This window comes from Copadichromis virginalis, linkage group LG9, assembly GCF_057382275.1.
Source record: "Copadichromis virginalis isolate Kocher_CV1m ecotype Utaka linkage group LG9, C_Virginalis_male_GT1.1, whole genome shotgun sequence".
Lineage (NCBI taxonomy): Eukaryota > Metazoa > Chordata > Actinopteri > Cichliformes > Cichlidae > Copadichromis > Copadichromis virginalis.
This window is the reverse complement of record NC_140626.1, coordinates 28,900,982-28,922,260: the sequence shown is the minus strand read 5'-3', so window position 1 is coordinate 28,922,260 and position 21,279 is coordinate 28,900,982. Positions and strand designations below refer to the sequence as shown.

The following is a 21,279-nucleotide window of genomic DNA, read 5'->3' as shown; positions in this document are numbered from 1 at the left end:
GACACAACTTGTCTTATGACAGCAATATCACATTATGGACTATTGATGCAAGCGTCACAGGAGAAATTGCCATCTCTTGGAATGGAATTTTCCCATACTGCCGAACATAAAATTGGTTAAAATCCTATGCTGCTTGGTTCTCAGAGGCGGAAACAACCATCTAAGAGCCGCAGATATTTTAGATATAGATGCAGTATAGATGAAGTTACCTGAAATTTCTTTTTTCTTTCTTTCTTTCTTTCTTTCTTTCTTTCTTTCTTTCTTTCTTTCTTTCTTTCTTTCTTTCTTTCTTTCTTTCTTTCTTTCTTTCTTTCTTTCTTTCTTTCTTTCTTTCTTTCTTTCTCACTTATTTACTTACTTATTTATTTTAAAGGTTTGCATTTATAGCATGTACCCAACACTGGATTGCTGGGAGGAAACTTTGTGCTGAAGCTCTAACATAATTAGAAATAAACATGTTAAAAACTTGTTAATTACTACAACTGCTAATGCCAACACTCTGTGTTATATTAAATTCAAATTAATTCAGTTTAATTCAGTTTTAATTCAGCTTTATATTAGAAAGATGCTATAATAATCTAGGGGAAATCTCCAAAAATCATAAGACTCCATATAAGCAAGCATTTGGTAACAATAGGAAGGAAAAACTCCCTTTTAACAGGAAGAAACTTGTGGGAAAACCAGGCTCAGGCAGCCATCTCCTGCATCAGGTTGGGGTGAGGGGAGGAAGACATGGCAAAAGAGCCTGTGGAAGAGAGGGGGAGATTAAAAATAACTAACAATTAAATTCAGAGTGGTGTACAAACACATAGTGGGTGAAAAAGGTGACTGAAGAAGAAACACCCATCCGCCTAGGCCTGTTGCAGGGTAACTAAAGGAGGGTTCAGGGTCTGATGTAGCACTAACTATATGCTTCATCAAAAAGGAAAGTTTTAAGCGTAATCTTAAAGGTAAAGATGGTATCTATCTCCTGAATCCAAACTAAGAACTGATTTCATAGAAGAGGGAAAGCTGAAGGCTCTGCCTCACGTTCTACTTTTAAATGTCCTACAAACCACAAGTAAACCAGCAGTCTGAGAGCAAAGTGCTCTACTGAGGTGATATAGTACTAGATAAGATGGGGCCTGATTATTCAAGACCTTGTGTGTGAGGAGAATGATTTCTCTAAGCTAATATGTGAGAAACATGGTCTCTTAATATTCAGGCCTGCCACATTAAAACCGTTGGTTCTGCAAGGCAGTGTTCTTAGAAGGGCTTCTATTGGTCCCAAAATCATCTCATTTAACTGAAAGCACCTAATGAAAAAGTGGAAAGCAAAATCATCTGCTTGTTTGGTCAGAATGAAAATGTGCAGATTCGTTGGCCTGCAAGGTTAAAACATATGTCAGTGATGACATCAAAGAGAGCCATACTTGGCTTTGGTTCCATGCCACATTGTGTATAAATAAGGACAGTATTCCTGCACCTTTATTACTGTTTCATATTACCTCTTATTGTGCAAAACATAGCCCACCTACATGCTACAATTTGCAGTACATTTAGTATTATTGACCAAGGTCCATAGGCCCCTATAATTTAAGATACCAAGCGCAGACTTCTGCTGCGCTTCACTACAGGGTCCCTAATATCCTTTGGATTGAAGGCGCTTTAGTTTCCGCTCCAAGCCCGGGACAACATTAGATGGGTAAAAAGGTAAGAATTTCCTAAATGCATATGGAGTTATCTGAAATCATGGCTCTAGTATTCAGTCCTCTCCCCTCCTCCTCCCTTTTCTCCTCCTTTTTCTCTCTCGCCCCTTCTTTCTCAATTGTGTCCCTCGCCTCTGGCAAATGGGAGTCATTTGTTTGTGTGAACTTCCCATAACCCGCAGTGTGTGAGACACTTATCATTCAGAGTGGGGCTGCTTCGTCCCGAGTTGTAATACCTCTTCTCTTCTCTTCTCTTCTCTTCTCTTCTCTTCTCTTCTCTTCTCTTCTCTTCTCTTCTCTTCTCTTCTCTTCTCTTCTCTTCTCTTCTTCTCTTTGCCATGTCTGTCCCATTTGACATTTACCATGGTTCATCATAAACAAGTCTCCATATTTCTCTATTCTTTCATTCTCTTCATAATCCCTGCTGCCTTTTTTTCTCCCTCTACAGTACACCCCCTGCACTCTCATTCTCTCTCTCTCTCCAATCTCATTTCCTATGTAATCTCAGGCTACAGAGGACCATTTTCATTCCTGCTCTACTCATCTTATCATCCACCCTGTCACCTCCTCTGTCTGCTGTCCTTTTTTATATTCCTTTATTCTAACAAGTCTGCATCTGAGAACCCATCAATAGTCCACCCCTTTTCATTTCCCTAATGTAACCCCACACTTGCACACACATACACACAGCACTGTGTGGCCCTAACCCTTAATTTCATCACCGTAACCTGTTCCCCCATCATTGCAATGTGGTGGACCCCGCTCCCTATAACTATGTAATTGACTGTGTGTGTGTGTGTGTGTGTGCGTGTGTGTGTGTGTGTGTGTGTGTGTGTGTGTGTGTGTGTGTGTGTGTGTGTAGCCAGCAGTGCACTATTTTAAATCTGCGTGTGGATTATCTCTGCAGGTCAAAATGAACAGCAACAGGACAAAGCAGATAACTTAAAGAAGGAAGAAGATGTAAAGGGGTGAAAAAATTGTGAGACAAAAATAAATATGAAGGTGACGAAAGGAGGGTGAGACTGGGAGGGACAGACAAAGAGGAAAAGAGTGATTTCAAGGAGGGAAAGCTGTCACCGAAGGCCGAGGTGAACCCTCACCCTCATGCTTGCTTTAATCCCTCATTTATGTGAACTCAGCTTTGGAAATGAAGCTGTCTCTGTATTTTTCTTCCCTTCACCCATCCTGTGGTATAATCAGAAACCACACATGCATTCAACACACACACACACACACACACACACACACACACACACACACACACACACACACACACACACACACACACACACACACACACATACACATATACACAGTTGCAGGACAGAGACACAGAAAATCACTCAGGAGAGGTTTTAAATTCATTCCAGAGTTAGAGGCAGAGATTCATACCGCCTCACCTTGTCTCCTAGAGGAGAAATCATCGGATATGTTAGAGACAGAGGGGAATTATGGGTAAATGCACTGGTGAGGAATGATAGTCTGCAATCTCCGGCTGTAATCTCGGATCGCTGACACATGCCATTCATTTCAGACTGTACCAATATTCTCCTGCGTGGTCTGGAGCCAAAGTGTGTGACTTTGCAATTTTTTTTAGCCATTTTCCATAAAAAAAATAAATCACAGTTTTAAATCACAAATGCAAAGTTACATTTAAAAAAAGAAAGAAAGAAACGCTGAAAACCCCTCTCTTTAAAAATCTTTATTGCTTAACTAATCCTTAAGCTTTGATCTTTAATTAGTTTGGGAAAACCACAGATGAAGAATAAATGGTAAAAAGAAACATGTCAGTGTGTTTCACGCTTTAAACACGTTAAATAAAATGACTGATATAGGCACTGTGACATCTTAAATGTTGCAGCTAAATGAAGGTGGCTTGTTGCATTTGTTAATCTGGTTCAGATTTTTTGATTCTTTTATTATTGAAATTGTGATTATTTTAATCTTTTATTTGGCTTAGGATGGCAGAAGAAGAAGGAAATATATATACACGCAACCAATAAAATGCAACACGTCCCTGTGGAAACAACAGTACTGTACAGCCATCTAGTGGTCATGACAGAAAAAGGCAGTGTGGATTGTTATTTGATGAACAGATCAGAAAAGGGGGATTAACTTTTTGCAGCCCAGCTCTCAGCACTTATACAACAAATAATAATATTGCAGTTTGAAATCAGTTTTTCTCCAAAGCAAGTTAATCGATGCCCTATCAGCTTAGCCACTCTAGAAGCAATGGCCACTTTAGAACTTCTCAATCTTAAGTGTAAAATTAAAACATGCAAACCTAAGATCCAGCTAAGGAAGACCAAAACATTTCACAGTTGCATCCTTCTTTTGTTCCTCCTTCTGTCTGTCTCCTCATCCCTTTGTTTCACCTTCCTCAGGTGGAGTGAGTATCATACTGGTTTGTAATAGCGTGCTGTCAGTGTGGGCCGCTGTGAGGTGAGGTGTGGGGAGGAGAGCAGTGCGTCTCAGATGAGATATGTGACTGGCATGCTAACACGCAGTTTTATCTGAGCAAAAAGAGAGAGAGACAGGGCCCCCATATCTCCTCACTATAGGCCTTTGATTAAAGCTCCCCAGGTACGCACACATACTCACAATTCCAATAACACACACAGGAGTGTACACCCACTCACCCGCTCGGATTCTAAATAAATTGCAGCTGGGAGAACACACACACACACACACACCTACTGTATATGCACATACACACATCTTTCCGTTGCAGGTGGTGTTGTTCTGACCTAAGCCAGGTAGCTTGTCCATTATGGAGTTGATAGGAGGATTTGGCCATGTTGATTCTAGACAACATCATCTCCTCCGCCATAAATAACCTGAATGTTTTCTCTGAGTCACACCACAATATATAGACAATAAGAGCTCTCGGCTTTATCCCTGGGTTGCATCCACTGCACGCAAACAATCACACATACACATAAACCTCCATAAAATGATTGCGTGTGGACGGACGTAAGCAGAATCACAGATTTAAAAGTACAGTTGGCCCCTCAGCTTAGTTTTATTGTAAATTACAGCTTTGCATTCGAGTTTGGCTTCAATGTTTGTCTCAAAAATGTGTTTTCCTCAGATGGACCACGGGGGGAAGCTGGTTTGCTTTTAGATGAGCAGCGTCGTCCGGCGCTGTGGTCTCAATAGCTTGCCAATAAAGCTTTGGATACAAACTGTATACCCCTGACCAGTGGAACTATGGGGGAGTGTGATGACTTCCATGAGGGAAGTAATAGACAAGCCACACTCACTATTACTGAATGTGGGTAAACCATATTGAAATATATTTCTGCCAATTTGTCATTATCTGTGTCTATATTGTCTTCCTTTCCAAATATGGAAAAAAAGTCAATTTTACCTTTTTTCCATATAGCAAAAAAACCCTATACTGAAATTACTTTTTATGGTTGTAGAAACAGATAAATTGGAAAGGAATCATCTTTTTTTCCAGACATTTTTTTATTTGTTTTATAAAACACAAAAATGAATGAATGCATAGACATATAATATTTCATATATTACATATACAACAAGTAGTACACCTGGCACGCTGTTGTATTTCACCTCTTCACAGCTAGAGGGTAGTACTGTGCTACAGCATAATGTACTGAATGGCAAGGTCATTACAGTTAATCCAAATTGACAAATTCATTCACAAGCACTTCTTAAAGATTGTCTTTTAATCAACATATAAATTCAGAAATGTACACATCATCAGTACAAACCAACCAAAATATACAGCTGATTCAAGAAACTGAATGGATTTATATTTTCTGTAATTTTGAATATATACAGCAAGTTAAATATTATCCACATTCCTTTCTGCATTTATCATGAATTTCATTACTGCAATGCTGATCTTTATTATATTAATATATGTATGTATATCAGGCAAGTCTCATTGTGTAAGCTATGTGTATTATAACTCAGTATCAAATATTAACTACAAATTTAAATATATATATAATTTTGTTGCATAACTGTCATGTACTTCCTGTGTACATACTTTAGTTTAGAGGTGAGCACAGTTTTAGATGTATTAGGCCCAAAAGAACAGTATTATTTTTGTGATAGCCAGCTTTTTTTCCTGAGTATCTTTAATTTTTTTTATATTTATTTTTTTGCAATAGCTTCTTTTCCTATAATGAATAAAAGCAATTTTTGTACATTCACATATTTTCAGATAAGTTATAAACTGTACCGTTTAGTACATTAGGATTGATCTACAGTAGATATATGTTTTATATATATGTATAACCAATCAAGTAAGAAATTTAAGACAAGAAAGAAAGTTAAAAAAAAAACATTTTCATTTCACTAAGCAAGAAGGGTGCCTTACTGACTTGAATACCATCAGTCAGTTAATGGTTTTAAGTGACCACATAGATGCACAACTTCCTTCATTAATCCCAGTTTTGCAGCAGAATATTAAACTCTGAGGGCTCAATTTTCTTGAGACCGAACACAGATGGAGGCTCAGAAACAAAAGCAGCAACAGGTGAAACAGAAAGCACATGAATTTCAAAATAAAAATCAAGCTACATCACCTTAAATAGGCTGTCAGCAGTGCCTATTTAAACAGACCCATTTATGTCTTAAAAGTAAAGTCAGCATTCTAAATATAAAAGAGTGTCTCTGCAAAATACCAGTTTAAAATACTCATCAAACAAAATAAACAGTCTTCAGGTCACTTAGAGATAATTTTGTTAAACAAACGGTCAGACTGAAATTCAGCGAAACCATGAAGAGAGCTCCTGCCGCCACCATCTGGACTTTTTTTTTCTTCCGGTGTGCTGCAAGCTTTTATCTTCCTTACTCAGCACAGCGAAATTAAAGGCTACTGGACCCCTGCGGGAGTCTATCCCTGATATTTAAAAATAAATTTGGAAGGCATGCATTTGAGCTTGTTTTAAAATGTTTTCACCAACATGTTTACTTGTTTAACATTCAGGTTGGATGAAAGTCATGTGAGCAAATATTTATGAATATGATTCCAGTGGTCAAAATGAAATATTATACGAATGTAATGTGAATATATATAAGTTTAGATAGAGTCTGGACTTTGTATTACACATAATATATGTGTGTGTGTGTGTGTGTGTGTGTGTGTGCGAACGTATTTTGATGGAGCTCGGAACTCATCCTGGGGACAGCTGCATTACTCCAGATGATTTCACTGTTAAATCTCTGAGAAATAGCTTTCTAGTGTGATGCTCAGAAAAACAGAGAACATGCCTTTAGTTGACGGATCCTGCTGCCAAGTCTGGAGATTTAAATGAATAATAAAGTTGCTGCTGTGCCATCATTGCAACTTAAATACAATCCCTCTTTCATATCAGTGACTACAGTGGAAGCACACGTATCATTCTTGCTGCGGTGTGATGACTATGGGTAAGACATGGTCTGAGCGTGTTTTAAGGCAAATACAATTTTGTGCTAAAATGAGCACCAATGTTTGACTGCGCCGCCTGATCAGGATACCCAGAGTCTGCGCTGCCAAACACTCTGGTGCCAGGAAATAAGCAAATAAGCATAGACACACACGCAGACACACACAGACAGGGTTGTACCTGAAAAAGACTGCATAAACATTGTGCTTTTCTTTTGTGAGTTTTGCCACTGTAAGAAAATAAAACCTTGAAATGTGGTGCACATAACCGGTTAGGATATTGTATCAGGAGCTCCAGGAGTCATGGGGTAGGAAAGTCTAACTGTTGACACTGAACAGAGATTTCTGTCATAATTTTCATACCATGCCTGGATAATGAACAGGGGGCAAGGAAACTGATCTGCTGTCAGATTCGTTGACATAATGCAGGAAAGAGTCAGGGGTCTGTCTGTGCAGAAGGTGAAGGGCTCGCTGGAGGACAAACAGGCTGGGGAAAATGTTTGTACATTTCCGGTGCAGGACCCTGCGGGGGCGATGGGATGGGAGTGTCTGGAGAGGCTGCAGGAAAAGAGACAGGGACAAAGCAACATTTGTAGGATTGTGTGATATACATACATATATATTACAGATTTTAATTACTGTGTTGAAGCATAATTTAAAAAAAAAAGTTTTTGGACACACTCTTTAGATAAGATAAAGTGTGTGTTTGTTTGTGTGTATGTCACGTTTGCTCCAGTGTTACTGAATGCACTTTACATGACTGCATGCATTTTTGTTTGTGTGTGTGTTAACTGATAGCATCCAGAAACTTACCTATTTGTGGAGTGTGATTGACAGGCATGGTACTGATGACCAATGTGTGTCCAGTCACAGGGTCCTGGGCCAGCTGGGTGTGTGCTGAATGGTGCAGGTGTGTGGGTTCTGTCGCAAGCCCTTAAAATATAACACAGGTGCAAATAAACTTCAACACACAGTGATGAAGTTGTAACCAGAGTAATTTTGCAGATTTCTTCCTACTTTGTTTCATGCGCTACTTTATGTTCAGGGGTGTGGATAAAGGGGGCACCCGGGGTGGCACTACCTCCCTGAAATTTGATTGCCACTCCTTGTTGCCCCCTTTAAACTGTGTTGCCATGTCAGATAAATGTATAATTAAATGTAATAATAAATGTATAATTACGTACTGCTAAATAAGTTAAATGCAGTGATAAAATTTTGAAAGTTGGACCCCCTCTCATCGACCTCAGTAGTCTGGGCTACTGCCTACCATCCCCTGTAAATGTAGAGACTATGTCATTTATGTATACCACTCAGTAAAATTAAACATATATGCTGTTGTAACCAGACTAACTTTTATTCAGCTTTTACCATATTACAGTTGCAAAGCAGTTAGGTTTTTGAGTGTTTCTACAGGTGAGAGGTCTGTTCACATTAAAATATATTAACTCACTGATTTTTCAGCTAGTTTGTTTGTATGTGTGTAGATATCCTATTTCCTTTTAAAAAGATGGGCCAACCTGAATGAACCTTTGCACAGACATTGTCACATATACAGTAAGTCCCAGTTCTTTTGATTTTGGTGTATCATGTTCACTTCATCATTCCCCAGAGGATGCCATGTTATGTTCTCCGATATGTGTATGTCGCCCGTACATGATTTCACGGTCACGAAAATTTGAATCAATGTTCTGTTCGAGTCACCACTGAATACAGATTAAAGAATAAGAAATATGGTCCATAAATATCACAGCCGTAGAACTTAACAGGTGACATTTCATTCAAGTAAAGCTAAAGAAGCTGTAAGTACTGCAAAAGGTTTTTATGTAAGACTTAATTTTTCATATTGGTTATGTGGGTGTTGTTAATGATTCCTGTATTATATATACAACATTTCTTTAAAATATAAATGAATTACTATGAAGGCAGCAGTTTGAAGTTAAAAGACCAAAGGCAGGATGTGAAACCATGAGGCTACAATTGTGATCTTAAATTATTGTGGAAAAAATCCCCTAAAGCACTTTTTAAAAAAATTACAGGTTACATTTTTGTCTGTTTTTGGTGATTATTACCAGACATACTAACATAACCTGTAAGCCGTCTTTCTTTCTGTTTAAACAAGTTTATATATACATATATGTCTGTGCCATTCATGAGTAAAGCTAAAAAAATTACTTGATATGAGAAGACACATTGTTTTTTATAGATGTTTATAAGCTATACAGGATCTTTCCTTTTGTCTTTCAGTTTTGCTTGATCATACTCATTGCTAAATATAATGTCATCTTAACAGAATTTGAATAGCCTGAGAGTTTTTATTACTGCGTTTTGTGTGTGGTTTCGTTCTACGTTCTGACAAGATGCTGGCAAATGCAACAAGTGCAGCTATTTCTGTGCTCTTTCTTTTAAGTCGGGTTGTCATATCATGGAGGTTTTTTTTAAGCATATATGGTGAAAACTGGAAAACATTTTTGGAGATGACTTTTTAGTTTATGTTTCAAGCTTCAATTGTCTGTCATGGCCCTCCTGAGAATATATTTGATGCACTGTAGCTTTAACTTCAGATTTCCCGTATTTATATACATTTAGATGTGTTTGCAGATGTCCCTAGCAGCATCTTATGTACCCGGTTTATTCTATTTCAGCTTAACGTAATATAAATATAAATGCGTATTGTACAAAGTTATTGTGTAAAACTTTTTGCCTCCTGTATATAAACTAGAAAACTTTCAAGCAAGTATTCTTTTCGTTTTCCGCAGTGCTTCATAATTCTGCACTGAGAAATTTCAGCAGAGGATTTGGTGGTAGTGCTCAAGGTCAAATTTGTTTTTTCTGCACATTTACAAGCACAGACATCAGCCAATCTCACCTCCTAGAAGCATTTCATGCAACAGGTTGTCTATCTTGGCCAGGCCGCAAAACTTAATGAACTGGAGCTGTTCGATCATCTGCCAGGTGATGCTCTGCAGGGTGGGCAGCAGGAGTAACAGCTCTCCAAAACGACCTCTGGAGTCATACTGACGATCATTAATGTAGTCTTCCAGACTCATCTGAACCTGTGCGCACGCACAAACACAGAGTCCCTATGTGGTCACATGTCACTGTCATTATAAGCAAAATCCATTTTTCTTTCATTTTGCTGACATTTTGAAAGAAGATGTGCATAAATTAAAAGAAAAATACATGATGACATTGAGGTTGACATTGACAGGATGGTTGCTTTTGAAATCAAAATCATTTACATGATTGAAAATTTAAAAAAAAAAAGAAAAAAGAAAAAAATATCCTAGAACGACCAGATGTCCCGCAACAATCTAGAAAGGTCAAATGCTTGACCTACCTGCAGTCGCATGGTCTTAATCTTCGAAGGATCCCGCAAAGACTTTGCATCTGCAGAATGGAAGGCAAAGCAAGGAAGGGGGGTTGCGTTAAGGCGGGGAAGGGATATAGGACAGGATTGAGGGACGGGGCAGCACAGGATAAATAAATAAATAAATAAAAATGGAAAGATCATGGATGGAATTGCGGATATGAGTGGAATTGATGGAATGATTATGGTCAAACTTTGGCATGAAGTGCAAAATGAAGGATTTAGTGAAGGGGATAGAAAAGGGAGGGAGTAACAAAACATGGGGGCAGGGATTGTGGTCACACTAGGGTAACGTAAAGAGGCAAGAGAGGGATTGGGACCTAACTTTGAGGGGAAATCTAGCCGGGACATGTCGGGAAAGATGGATATGAGCAGAAAAGGCAATGCAGACAAGATAAAATCGTCTGTTCAAATTGATTGTGATGTCTGTCATCATCTGTGGTTTACTATTTTTACTGGTTCTGGGGTTAAATGCCACTTTTTATTCATTACCTGGGTCAAAAAAGACAATAGCCTTGAGTGCTGCAAACTCGTTGTCATCTATTTGTATTTCCTGGAAGGGCCGCACCAGCTCATCCAGGACTCTGTTGGCTACCCTACAGATCTCTGGTTCAGGACTGTCTCTGTGGATCACACAGCCATTACCTGCAGGGACAGTGAGTAAAGTTAGCGGCAGTGTTGAGATGAAGTAGGTACTGAACATGGGTGTGTATGAGGTGGAGCGCTGTGGTATGTGCTTTTGGAGCCAGGTGGATTTTTGTTTCCTTCAGAGAAACTTGTAGACTCTCTTTTAGGCAGGGCAATGGGCTATGGAAAATAGGTGTGGAGATCTTAAGAAGTATAAAAGTGCCTGATTGTTTGTAGTTGCTTACAGTATGATGTATCGATAATGAATAATGTAATTTACAAGAAAAACTTTTGAAGTCACAGAGAAACAGAAAGCTTTAGTTAATCATTCTAAGTCCACATGACTTCACCACACATAAGGAAGAGGCCTTTCTAGTCATTGGTTTCTACCTAAAAGCAGGAAGTCCTTGAATGGCATTGACCTTTTGGCAACCCCAAGCAAGAGGTGTTCACCAGCATGAGCCCGAAGCAAGCTCACCTATGGACAAACACACACAGGTAAACAAAGAACAGAAACAATGTAACAATGCCTCAAATTTAATCATTACCTTCAAATATTCTGTTTTCAAACCTCGCACATCAACAAGTGCTGAAAATTAGTTTCCAAAACCAGACATGAGATAATAAGTACAGTATTGTACAAATGTCCTGAGTCCACCCTCATTTCTCTATATTTTGGTTCCAAGTGCTTGCTTCTAATTTTTTAAAGTGGTCTTAATCAATAGTTCTCCAGGATGTCTGAAGGGCTTTGTACCTGACTGTTTTCAGAGGAATGTTTATTTGTTTTGTTTCGCTCTGCTTTTTGTCAAGCTATTTCAAACGGACCTATGAATCATTCAAGCATAAAAAAGGAGTGTAACTCAAGGGATTAACCAATGTTCTGTCTACACATAACAACTCTGGAAAAGAAACCCTTTTAAATTGTATCTTTGAGCACTTTGTTGCTAGCAACCTAAAACCCCCCACAATTTCTTCCCCTTTCCTTAGTTGAATTTATGGCAAATGCCAAAGATAACACAGTTTCACAGGCATAAAATATATAATTTTTTGCACCTGCAAGGGGATTCTCAAAAAGCTGTTACTTGAAATTTTGGCATATCTCAGCGATGTGTGTAAAAACATAGAGAATCTGTACAGGTGGAGGACAAAAGACGATGCGGCAAGCCTAAACAGTATGTGCAGAAGATGAAGAGTAACTGAAGTCACGTCATTAAGAAATAGGAAAACTCCAGCAAGGACCTCAGCAACTAAAATGTGCATCTGGCTAGGGATGGGTACCGGTATCCGGTGCGCACATTTCGGTGCTTTTTTTTTCCTGAGATGTCATACACTTTGGATTCTAGCCAATCATTTTACCTTTGCAAGCGTAGTAGGCGGGCCCAGGTACCTACATTCTTTTAGAGCAGAGCTACAGATTAAAAATGCCCAAGGCGAAGCGGTCGAAGTCTGGCTGTACTTCACAGCAAAAGATGCAAACTCAGCAGCCTGCAACAAGTGCTTTAAGGTGATACTGTGCAAAGGAGGTAACACCTCGAATCTGATGAAACACCTGGCGACGTATAGCATTTTGTTAAAAGCCGAGAAATGCGCCGTATTTGATAGCTTGCTGCGAGACTTCACACCGTGCACATCTACTGCGGGTGGGTTGCCTGTTATCGGACTAGGATTTAGTAACATCCCCCAAGAACCCGAAGAGTAGAGTCCTGGCCCGTAGCCCGGCCAGTGTAGCAGAAATGATGAGGGATGATGATGGCAGCAACAGCCGTTCTTCTCTGCGTGAGTAGCTTAATGTTGTTCGTGTGTAAGCTAACCACGTTATTGAATTAATGCATGTAAGGTGAACTAGCAAACACCGTCGTAGTTACATGCGGCTGTCTTCTTGTTTGATGGCAGATGCTCCCTTCACCCTGGCCAAAAAGGCTAAAATCACCAAAGAAAAAGTGGAGAACAGCTAAACATGAGAGGTTTTTGGACAAAGTTTGTTTTTTGCATTGTTTAAGCACTGCTTCCAGCCAAGAGTGATACCATAAATCCCCTATAGCTGCAGAAAAGGCTAACATTGTTATCTTTTTACAAAAAAACAGCTGAACATGAGAGCTTTTTGGACCAATTTTGTGTCCTCCATTCTTTAAGCACCGGTTCGAGCACCATTTAAGCACCGGCACCGTTTCAAAAGTACCGGTTTGGTACTGGTATTGGATAAAACCTAAACGATACCCATCCCTACATCTGGCCCTTCAGCTGTTCACCAAGTCTTAGTAGAAATAGCCTCAGTGCAAAGGTGGCTGTCAAGAAGCCATGGGCAAGAACTGGACTGTGTCATCAATATATACAAAGGAGATCAGGAGAGAGGCACAGCAGTGAATGTCCACAGAAACCTGTAAATTACGGTGGAGGCTCTCAGCCAGTGGTGCTGTGAATCTTGTCAAACATGGACTGGCCTTGCAAGAGCCTGGACCTTAACATTATTGAAGCAGTGTGACTTAATTGGGACTGAGAACATAACATTCAAAGAATAGCTTTAGAATGGCCTTTAAGACTACCTCAAGAAATGGCAAGAAATTTTAGGTTGAATTGGATATTAAAGGCAGTCATACCAAACTTCAAGTTCCTTAGGATTGTCCAAACTCTGTACAAAGTCTTTCCATGTATGTTTTTAGATGTTACAGTACATTGCTATAGCCATTTGCTATCATATATTAGGAAGTGAGGGGCAGCTCAAGACTTTTGCGCAGTACTGTATGCATGACACTCATTACATGCAAAGAAGAAATGTCACAGTCACAGATTGCAAATCAGGCAGAACAGCCAGTTACCTGGTCATCCAGTGGAAGTTCTCCAAAAGTAGGAATATATTTGGCCCATTCCACCAACACCAATAACTGCTGTCTCATAGAATCACATATGTCCCCTACAGTGGCTGACTTCTGCTCTGACAAGTCTGCTATTCCAACCGGAGTAGTGCTCTGCCGGAGAAGAGGAATTGAACAGCTTGCAGGTTACAGGTCACTCATATTACTGATAAAGTTCATCAACTAACATACAAACATAAAAGAGATTTAAAATAAGAAATTTATAAAGGGATTATCACCTGGTGGGACAATGATTCTGCTTGGGCCAAAATAGTAATAGTTGGAAGGTCTTGGGAGTCGGAGATACTTCTTCGGGAACTGATCCGATCCCTCTCATTCTGCACAGCTAATATATCACAAACATAATTATGGCTGTGTGTATGCATGAAAGAGGAAGCAATCTAAAAAAGGGAACAGTGAAGAAGCAACATCTCCAACACTTTACCAGTCAAATAGCCCCCCCCCCCCCCCCCCCCAAAAAAAAAGAGTAACAAAGTAACAATAATGAAGCTTTATTCCTGGTTTTCCAGTTTTGAGGCTTTAAATTTTAAGTAATTTATGAGTGTTAAGAGATGCCTGCATACACTACGACAGTTAATAATTAGGAAAAATAGCACTACAGACTCTCATCAACAAAGGGAGTCAAACGTTAACCTGATACAATCCAGAACAACATGTTTAAATAACACATGATTAGGGGTTGTAAAACTCTGTACCAAGGTTATACCCCTCATAAATACAAACACACACCAAGTAAACACCTGTTTTATGGCAGAGCCCATTTCATCCATCTTGAAGCAGTTGTCGGTTTCTCTGACAGAAGTAATTTCTTCTCTCATTTTAATTTTCCACTTTGTCATTAAACTTCACTAAGAAAGGTACTTCTCCTTCATAGTGTGTATATAATGTACATACAGTGCTGTGAGGGATTGGCCCTCTTCATGATGCCTTATCTTTTTGCATATTTGCCACATTTACATGTTTCAGATGATGGAACCAATTTTAATATTAGACAAAGATAACTCGGGTAAATACTGGTTGACAGTTATCTAAACCCACTTGGCCCTACGTGGAAAAGTAAATGGCCCCTAAACTTAATAACTAGTTGTGCAATGAGTCATTCACATCGCGGTGGAAAAACTTTGGCCCACTTTGGAAAACTATTTTTATTCCATTTCATTTTGAGCATGAACAGCCTCTTTAAGATCACGCCGAAGCATCTCAGTAGAATTTGAGTCCAGACTTCGACTAGACCACTCCAAACACTTCCGGAGTGTTTTGGATCATTGTTCTGCTGCATAACTTGAGAATACTTAAGCTTGACTGATAACGGATGGTCTTCTTTATGTAAAGAGCAGAATTCATGGTTCCATCAGTTATGGCAAGTCATTCAAGTCCTGAAGTAGCAGAGCAGGACCAGATCATCATTGCCAAGTCGCTTTCTTATTGTTGAATCATGAACTCTGACCGTAATTGAGGCAAGTGACCTTTCAGCCTACTTCACTTCTCACTTTCTTGATTTATCTGATCTGACAGATGAATGAAATCATTGTTTAAAAAATGCATTTTGTATTTACTCAGGTTATCTTTGTCTAATATTAAAATTTGTTTGACAATTTTGTGCGACATATATGCAGAAACGTAAAAGATCAGGAAGACTCTATCTCTATTCTCTGCATGTAGGTGTAACAATTTCACTTCGCGTCTCATTCAAAAGAGGTTTCACTACCTTCTTTTTTCATGCCAGCTCTGAAGCATTTGTTGAGTCTGCAGAAACGACACTGGTTCCTCTTATCTTTATCCACGACGCACTGTCTGCTGAACCTTCAGAACATGCAAAGTTATCAGAGCAAGAAAATTGTGACATATCATTCGACAATAAAGTATGCAACCCTGAAACAAAAAGCAAATTATCACTATTTTTGGCAAATTATCTTAAGGGTGCATGAGTATAAAAGCACATTTGTGATGATATTTATGACAATTGCATGAACTATTTCTTATATTTCCCACATGCATACACACATTATGCATTTCATGCTTGCACAGTGTATCTTTGCAAACTGTACCTGCAGGTATAGACGTGGCTCTTGCGTATCGAGCGTCTGAAGAAGCCTTTGCAGCCATCACAGCTGGAGGCTCCATAGTGTTTCCCTGTGGCTTTATCTCCACAGATTGCACAGTTACTAATGATCCCATCTGGACCAGGCAGGCTTGGCTCTGTCGGCATGCTGTCTGGAGCACCAAAAAAAACAAAATAAAACACACACAGGTAAATACAAATGCATATGCATTATGCACACGTCATTCTTTCAAAAGTGATTCACTTTGTGCATTTTATGATGATGATGGAGATTTTGACACTTTGGTCCCCAATCTCCAATAACCATGTGGTGATATGAAAGACCGTAGCATACAGTTCACATTACTTTCACACATTTCAAGCTATTCAGTGACCCCTAAAGCCCTGTGGGTGGGGGCTTTTGGATCACGAAAGAGGCCACTCTGATCAGGAAATGATCATCGGATTAAAGGTGATTTTGTAATGACTTTTATCCCCAAAGGAACTCAAAAGTCCCACTCGGTAGGTCAGCAAAATGCCCCTTCACCATTAAACCCGCTACATCCTCTGTGGGGTTAGATTTTTTCCTTTAACTTCTCAGTGTATTGCCTCCGTGGGAGCAATTAAGGTATAAAATGTTTAGTTAATTAGTCACTGTGTGAAGCCTTACTCCAGAAATAACAAATATCAAAATGTCCCCCCCCCCCCCCAAACCATGTATCACTGAAGGAAACCCATAACACTGCTGATACTTCTCTGGTAAATGTGTTGTGCATTGTGTTGGAGGATGTCTGGTATTACCAGACATTGCTGTTAATGACAAAACATGATTGTCATTGTCTTTATTTCTATTTTTATGTCTTTATTGTCATCATCAACATAATCTCTACCATTATACCAGCACCAGCATCGTCACTATAATAGAAACCATCACCATCATCGCTGCCTCCATCTAAGATGTTCTGTCTACTAAAGTCTAAAGTCTACTAAATGGAACCTGCTGTCAATCGAGTAAAAACTCAAGATGCATCGAACACATACATGTTTAAATTTCTACTGCGCACAACTCATTTGGTCTCACACGGGCCAGTGCCATTGTTAAATGAGTCAATGAGTGTCTACAGTAAATGTTTGACTAATTTTCCTTCCATGCTGAGGTAACGCCCGTGTATCACAGAGATTTGTGCTTGCTGTCCAGTAAAATATCTTTATGACACATTCCTGCAGTTTCTGCCTAAACTGTTTGGTTATCATTCATTTAGTCCCCCTCAAACTTTGACACAGCCCTTTTATTTCCTTCACAACACACACTTCCTTTCATGATGCATACACACATACACAGGCAACAACAGGCAAGTGGGATTTACTATACATAATGGTGTCAAGCAAGACACACATACACACTGGCAGTCAGTATTAAAACATCAGTCAGAGTTTCCCAAGCAGTGCACTTGAGCATATCAAACACATCAAACACATTTCCCCTCTTTCTGCAAATAGCAACTCATTTGCGTTCAGCTGCTGTCACTAAACTTCATCAGTGACTGTCTTATTTAACAAACAGCCACAACTCCTCATCCAGTACTCTGGCTGATGACCCAATCAGATCATTCTAAAGGCCCTGATAAGTATGTGAGAGAGTGGCCTATCTTTCAATGTATGTCTTTCTGTGTGCTTGACTTGTTTGTGTTTTGGTGTGAATCTGTCTGTGTTTGCACACACTTACCTCGTCCTACATAGAGTACCTCTGCATGCTCAAAGCCCAGCGTGTTGTACGAAGGATCCAGGCCTTCACAGTAGTTGGCTACTTCCATATCTAACAGAGTTTTACTCTGAGGAGTAGGAGGATACTTCATTCCTGTTTGAGCCTGGTTTTCTCTCTCTTCTCTTCTCTTCTCTTCTTTTTTCCTATAGTCCTGCCTCTGTTTCATCTATTTCTTTCAGAAATAACAAGGGAGATCCCTGTCATAAAAGACCCATAATCTGATCTGATTGGGCCTTGAACAATAAGGAGGGGAGGAGCTGGGGTTCTTCTCACCTTATTACACTTCACTTATCTACCCTTCTCTCATACACTTATCACAGGGATGAATAGATAGTGAGAAAAGAGACATTTCCTTTCCCTCCTCTGTCTTTCATTGCTCTTTTATTTATTTATTTGGAGAACGCTTGCACACTATGTGCACAATTTAGGCGTTTGTTCTTACAGAGAGTAGCATGTATGAATGTGCATCTGACGTATGTGTGTGTGTGTGTGTGTGTGTGTGTGTGTGTGTGTGTGTGTGTGTGTGTGTGTGTGTGTGTGTGTGTGTGTGTGAGTGACTGTGCGTGTCCTTCCCAGGTTTCCTAATCTAATCAATGGTGAAGTAATAGCACTACCACCTCAGCAGATATAATCTATAAGGACACGCAGTGAAGTAGAAAACACTGATAACTCCCATTAAGGCATCCACATACACACCATGGGTTCACCCAACCCACTGTTTTTAACTCTTTATTTACTCTTTTTCTACTACAAGTTTCTAAATAATCTGACTGCTACTTTAAACATCACCAACAACACTGCTTTTAATTTCTTCTTCTTTCATAGTTTTTTAGCTCAGTCATCAATGTCTATGGTTTCATATCAGTTAGAATAATTATTTGCAAAAAAACCAAACAAACAAAAAAAACCCAAACAAGATTAGTAAGTACAAATTGACTCTAAAGTGCAAATTGGAACAGGTGTTACCCTCCTATTTTCAGTCAGGGAAGTTAAAAACATAATATGACCACCTTTGCATGAATCCATCAACATGTGCCTAACCCACCCATTTAAATCAGGGGTTTCATTACACTAACTCTTATCGTGTGGGTTAAAGGTAATCAGCTTGAGGCATTGTGCTGTGAAGACTGTAAATGATAAGAGGCAGTGTCATAGGAGATTTGATGCCCTAAATCAGCAGTGAATGGCCCAGTCTGAGGGGTTCGTCATATATGTGCAGGTATGGTGTGGTCAGTTTAGGCAACAATATTGCACACATGACAGAAAACGCTATTAGCACTTGGCTGCATGGTAATAACAGATATATTCTATAATATTGGAAGCGTAGGGACTAAGAGACAGAGGCGATAGAGAGAGAGAGCGATGTGATAGAGAGATTATAGAGAGATTACATTTTAACCAGGTAGTAACGTTAGGACTCCTGACTCATCACATTTGTGGAAAGGGAAGATGAAGAATTGCATCCTTACCGTCACATTTAGTCTGTATAAAGGCATGATGGTAAATGCAGATGCTCCATGTTAGTTTCTAATAAAGGTTCTTATGTGATTACAGTTTAATAGACAACAAAGAATCGTGCTTTTAGGCTTGTAGATAGAAAGAAAAATCAATGTTCACTCAAAACAGCCTAAACGCTCTAAAAGGCTTTTTTAAAGCTTCACCTTCCACTCTTAAGAGCAAGGACAGAAAGCACAGCAATTGAGGTCTTTATTTCTGTAATGATGAGTGCCTTTGATCTTTCCCCTCTTTTTCATTTTGAATACATAAGAAAGCACTTTCTGATTTGCACTAAGGAAGCTACAACATTTGGAACAGCAAGGGTGATCAGCTGCTTGTGTTGTTTTACAGTAGGTTGTTAATTTTGTTGATCTCTCAGATACATTGAAAGTCTATTCTGCCACCTGGCAAAAAAAGAAAATATAATATAGAAGCAGTTCAGCCTAGACGTAAATTTAAATTAAAAAGATTTTAATGTATGAGAATCACATTCATAGAAACAGTTGTAATACTAAAAAGGTATTGTGGCTTGTTGCAGGACATGTCTGAGAAAGCTTGCATCTGCCTAGCAACCAAAAGCCTTTTGTGGCCATAAAACCCATAGCTAAGAGGCTATATCTGTGTGAACTGGCCATAATACTGTCGCTTCTATTTAGACTAGGTTTTAATAGTCACAGATGACAATCAGCCTCGATTACTGACTCTAGTAAACCCTTACTTCCTGATACTCTGGAAACAGTTAAGTACGCAGTTCAGTAGTATTCACTCCTAAAACTGTACGTCTTTAATACAGTATTTCTTTTTTATGTGTTGCAAAAGAGAGGAAGAGAACATGCAAGAGACTAGATGCATGAAATAATAGTTAACTATGGTTTTGCAACTCTCACTCTTCACAGTGAAAAGTTAGCGTTACTGTATATGCAAGCTGAAAAAAAAAATGTTAAAAAAATACAAATCAATAATTCCGCTGAAGTGCGTCCTGTGGGTTTAGACATTATAGTTAAGTTTAAGTCTAACAGAACAGCAGAACAGTAAAGGGCAGACCGATATGCACAGCCTCAAAAGTCAATCAACAACTCTGGGAATGCCTCAGCAAAACAATCCCATTGCAATCTGGGCTAAAAAATTAACTAAGGGTTGTTTCTTTTTTCTCAATATGTGTATACTTCATGTATTGTCAAGGTTTGTGCAAAAAACAAGTAGTTTTGTTCACACAGGCGTTGCATGTTCTTGTAAATAGTAAAAAAATAAAGAGCAAAACTTCCGCCTCCTTCAGATCAATTCATTATAGAACTGCATTATAGAAATGGAATCGTCCTATTGGACATTAAATGCAGTGATAGTAGAAGAAAAACACCACATGAACAGATTACCATCTTTCTGCAGATGAAATGGGTTATCGCCCGATCAGCGCAAGCCCATGTTGCAAAGTTAGTATTTCTTATCTGCTTTTTACAAAATGCCTGCAGATACAGAGTACTGGCTACAGGACATAGCAGCAGGTGCCGTTTGTGCGAACAAGGAGTCCAACCATTGCCACCATAATACAGAAACCACGTGATTTAAGGGATCGCATTCACAAACTTCCTTGAAAAACTACCAAAGGTAACCTTCACTCCCACTACAGCAAAAACAACACTTCTTCTACTCTTCTTAGTCTGATGTGAACCATTTGAATTTCAGCGACAGTGTACTTAAAAAGAAATGTTTGGCTTACCTGTGTTTCTGTTTCTGTCCGGGATGTGCATTTATCCAGGTGTACCGTTGTTCTCCGACAGCTAGCAGCCCTGAGCCCCTCAGTGTGTCATTGGACTAAGTCACACTGAGCATGGGAAAATAGTAAAGGTGTTCAACCACGTTAAAAGGGAAGGTTGGAGAGCTGAGCGGCCTATAATTCAGAAAGCGACACATTGGATGGCGCCACCATAGCCCTGTCATTAGATCGATTTACTAAACAAACTCAAACTAGGGTGGGGATGTTAAACAGTAACCCAGGACCATAAAACTGAAAAGGAAAAGA

General features: G+C 39.2%; 1 protein-coding gene across 2 annotated transcripts; it reads right to left on the bottom strand.

Annotated features, from left to right (window-relative positions):
* Positions 1–5,149: 5,149 nt before the first annotated feature.
* Positions 5,150–21,190, bottom strand: hnf4g (hepatocyte nuclear factor 4, gamma). 2 transcript variants are annotated; one of them, XM_085468639.1, is made up of 11 exons: positions 20,977–21,190; positions 16,005–16,170; positions 15,665–15,759; positions 14,175–14,281; positions 13,900–14,049; positions 11,474–11,561; positions 10,949–11,101; positions 10,427–10,476; positions 9,956–10,142; positions 7,903–8,022; positions 5,150–7,647 (listed from the first exon to the last, which is right to left on the bottom strand). In XM_085468639.1, exons 1-11 carry the CDS (start codon positions 21,005–21,007, stop codon positions 7,526–7,528), a joined length of 1,269 nt encoding a protein of 422 aa, XP_085324765.1. In that variant the 5' UTR covers positions 21,008–21,190; the 3' UTR covers positions 5,150–7,525. The 2 variants fall into 2 exon arrangements, with proteins under 2 accessions (XP_085324765.1, XP_085324764.1); XM_085468638.1 differs by lacking the exon at positions 20,977–21,190 and adding an exon at positions 17,724–18,027.
* Positions 21,191–21,279: the final 89 nt, after the last annotated feature.

Coding starts and splice junctions, on each gene's coding strand:
- hnf4g (XM_085468638.1), bottom strand. CDS start 17,928: ATGAAACAGAGGCAGGACTATAGGAAAAAAGAAGAGAAGAGAAGAGAA. Junction 10,477..10,948: donor TATTGTCTTTTTTGACCCAG/GTAATGAATAAA, acceptor TCCATTCTGCAG/ATGCAAAGTCTTTGCGGGAT. Junction 7,648..7,902: donor CAATCACACTCCACAAATAG/GTAAGTTTCTGG, acceptor CTTTTCCTGCAG/CCTCTCCAGACACTCCCATC.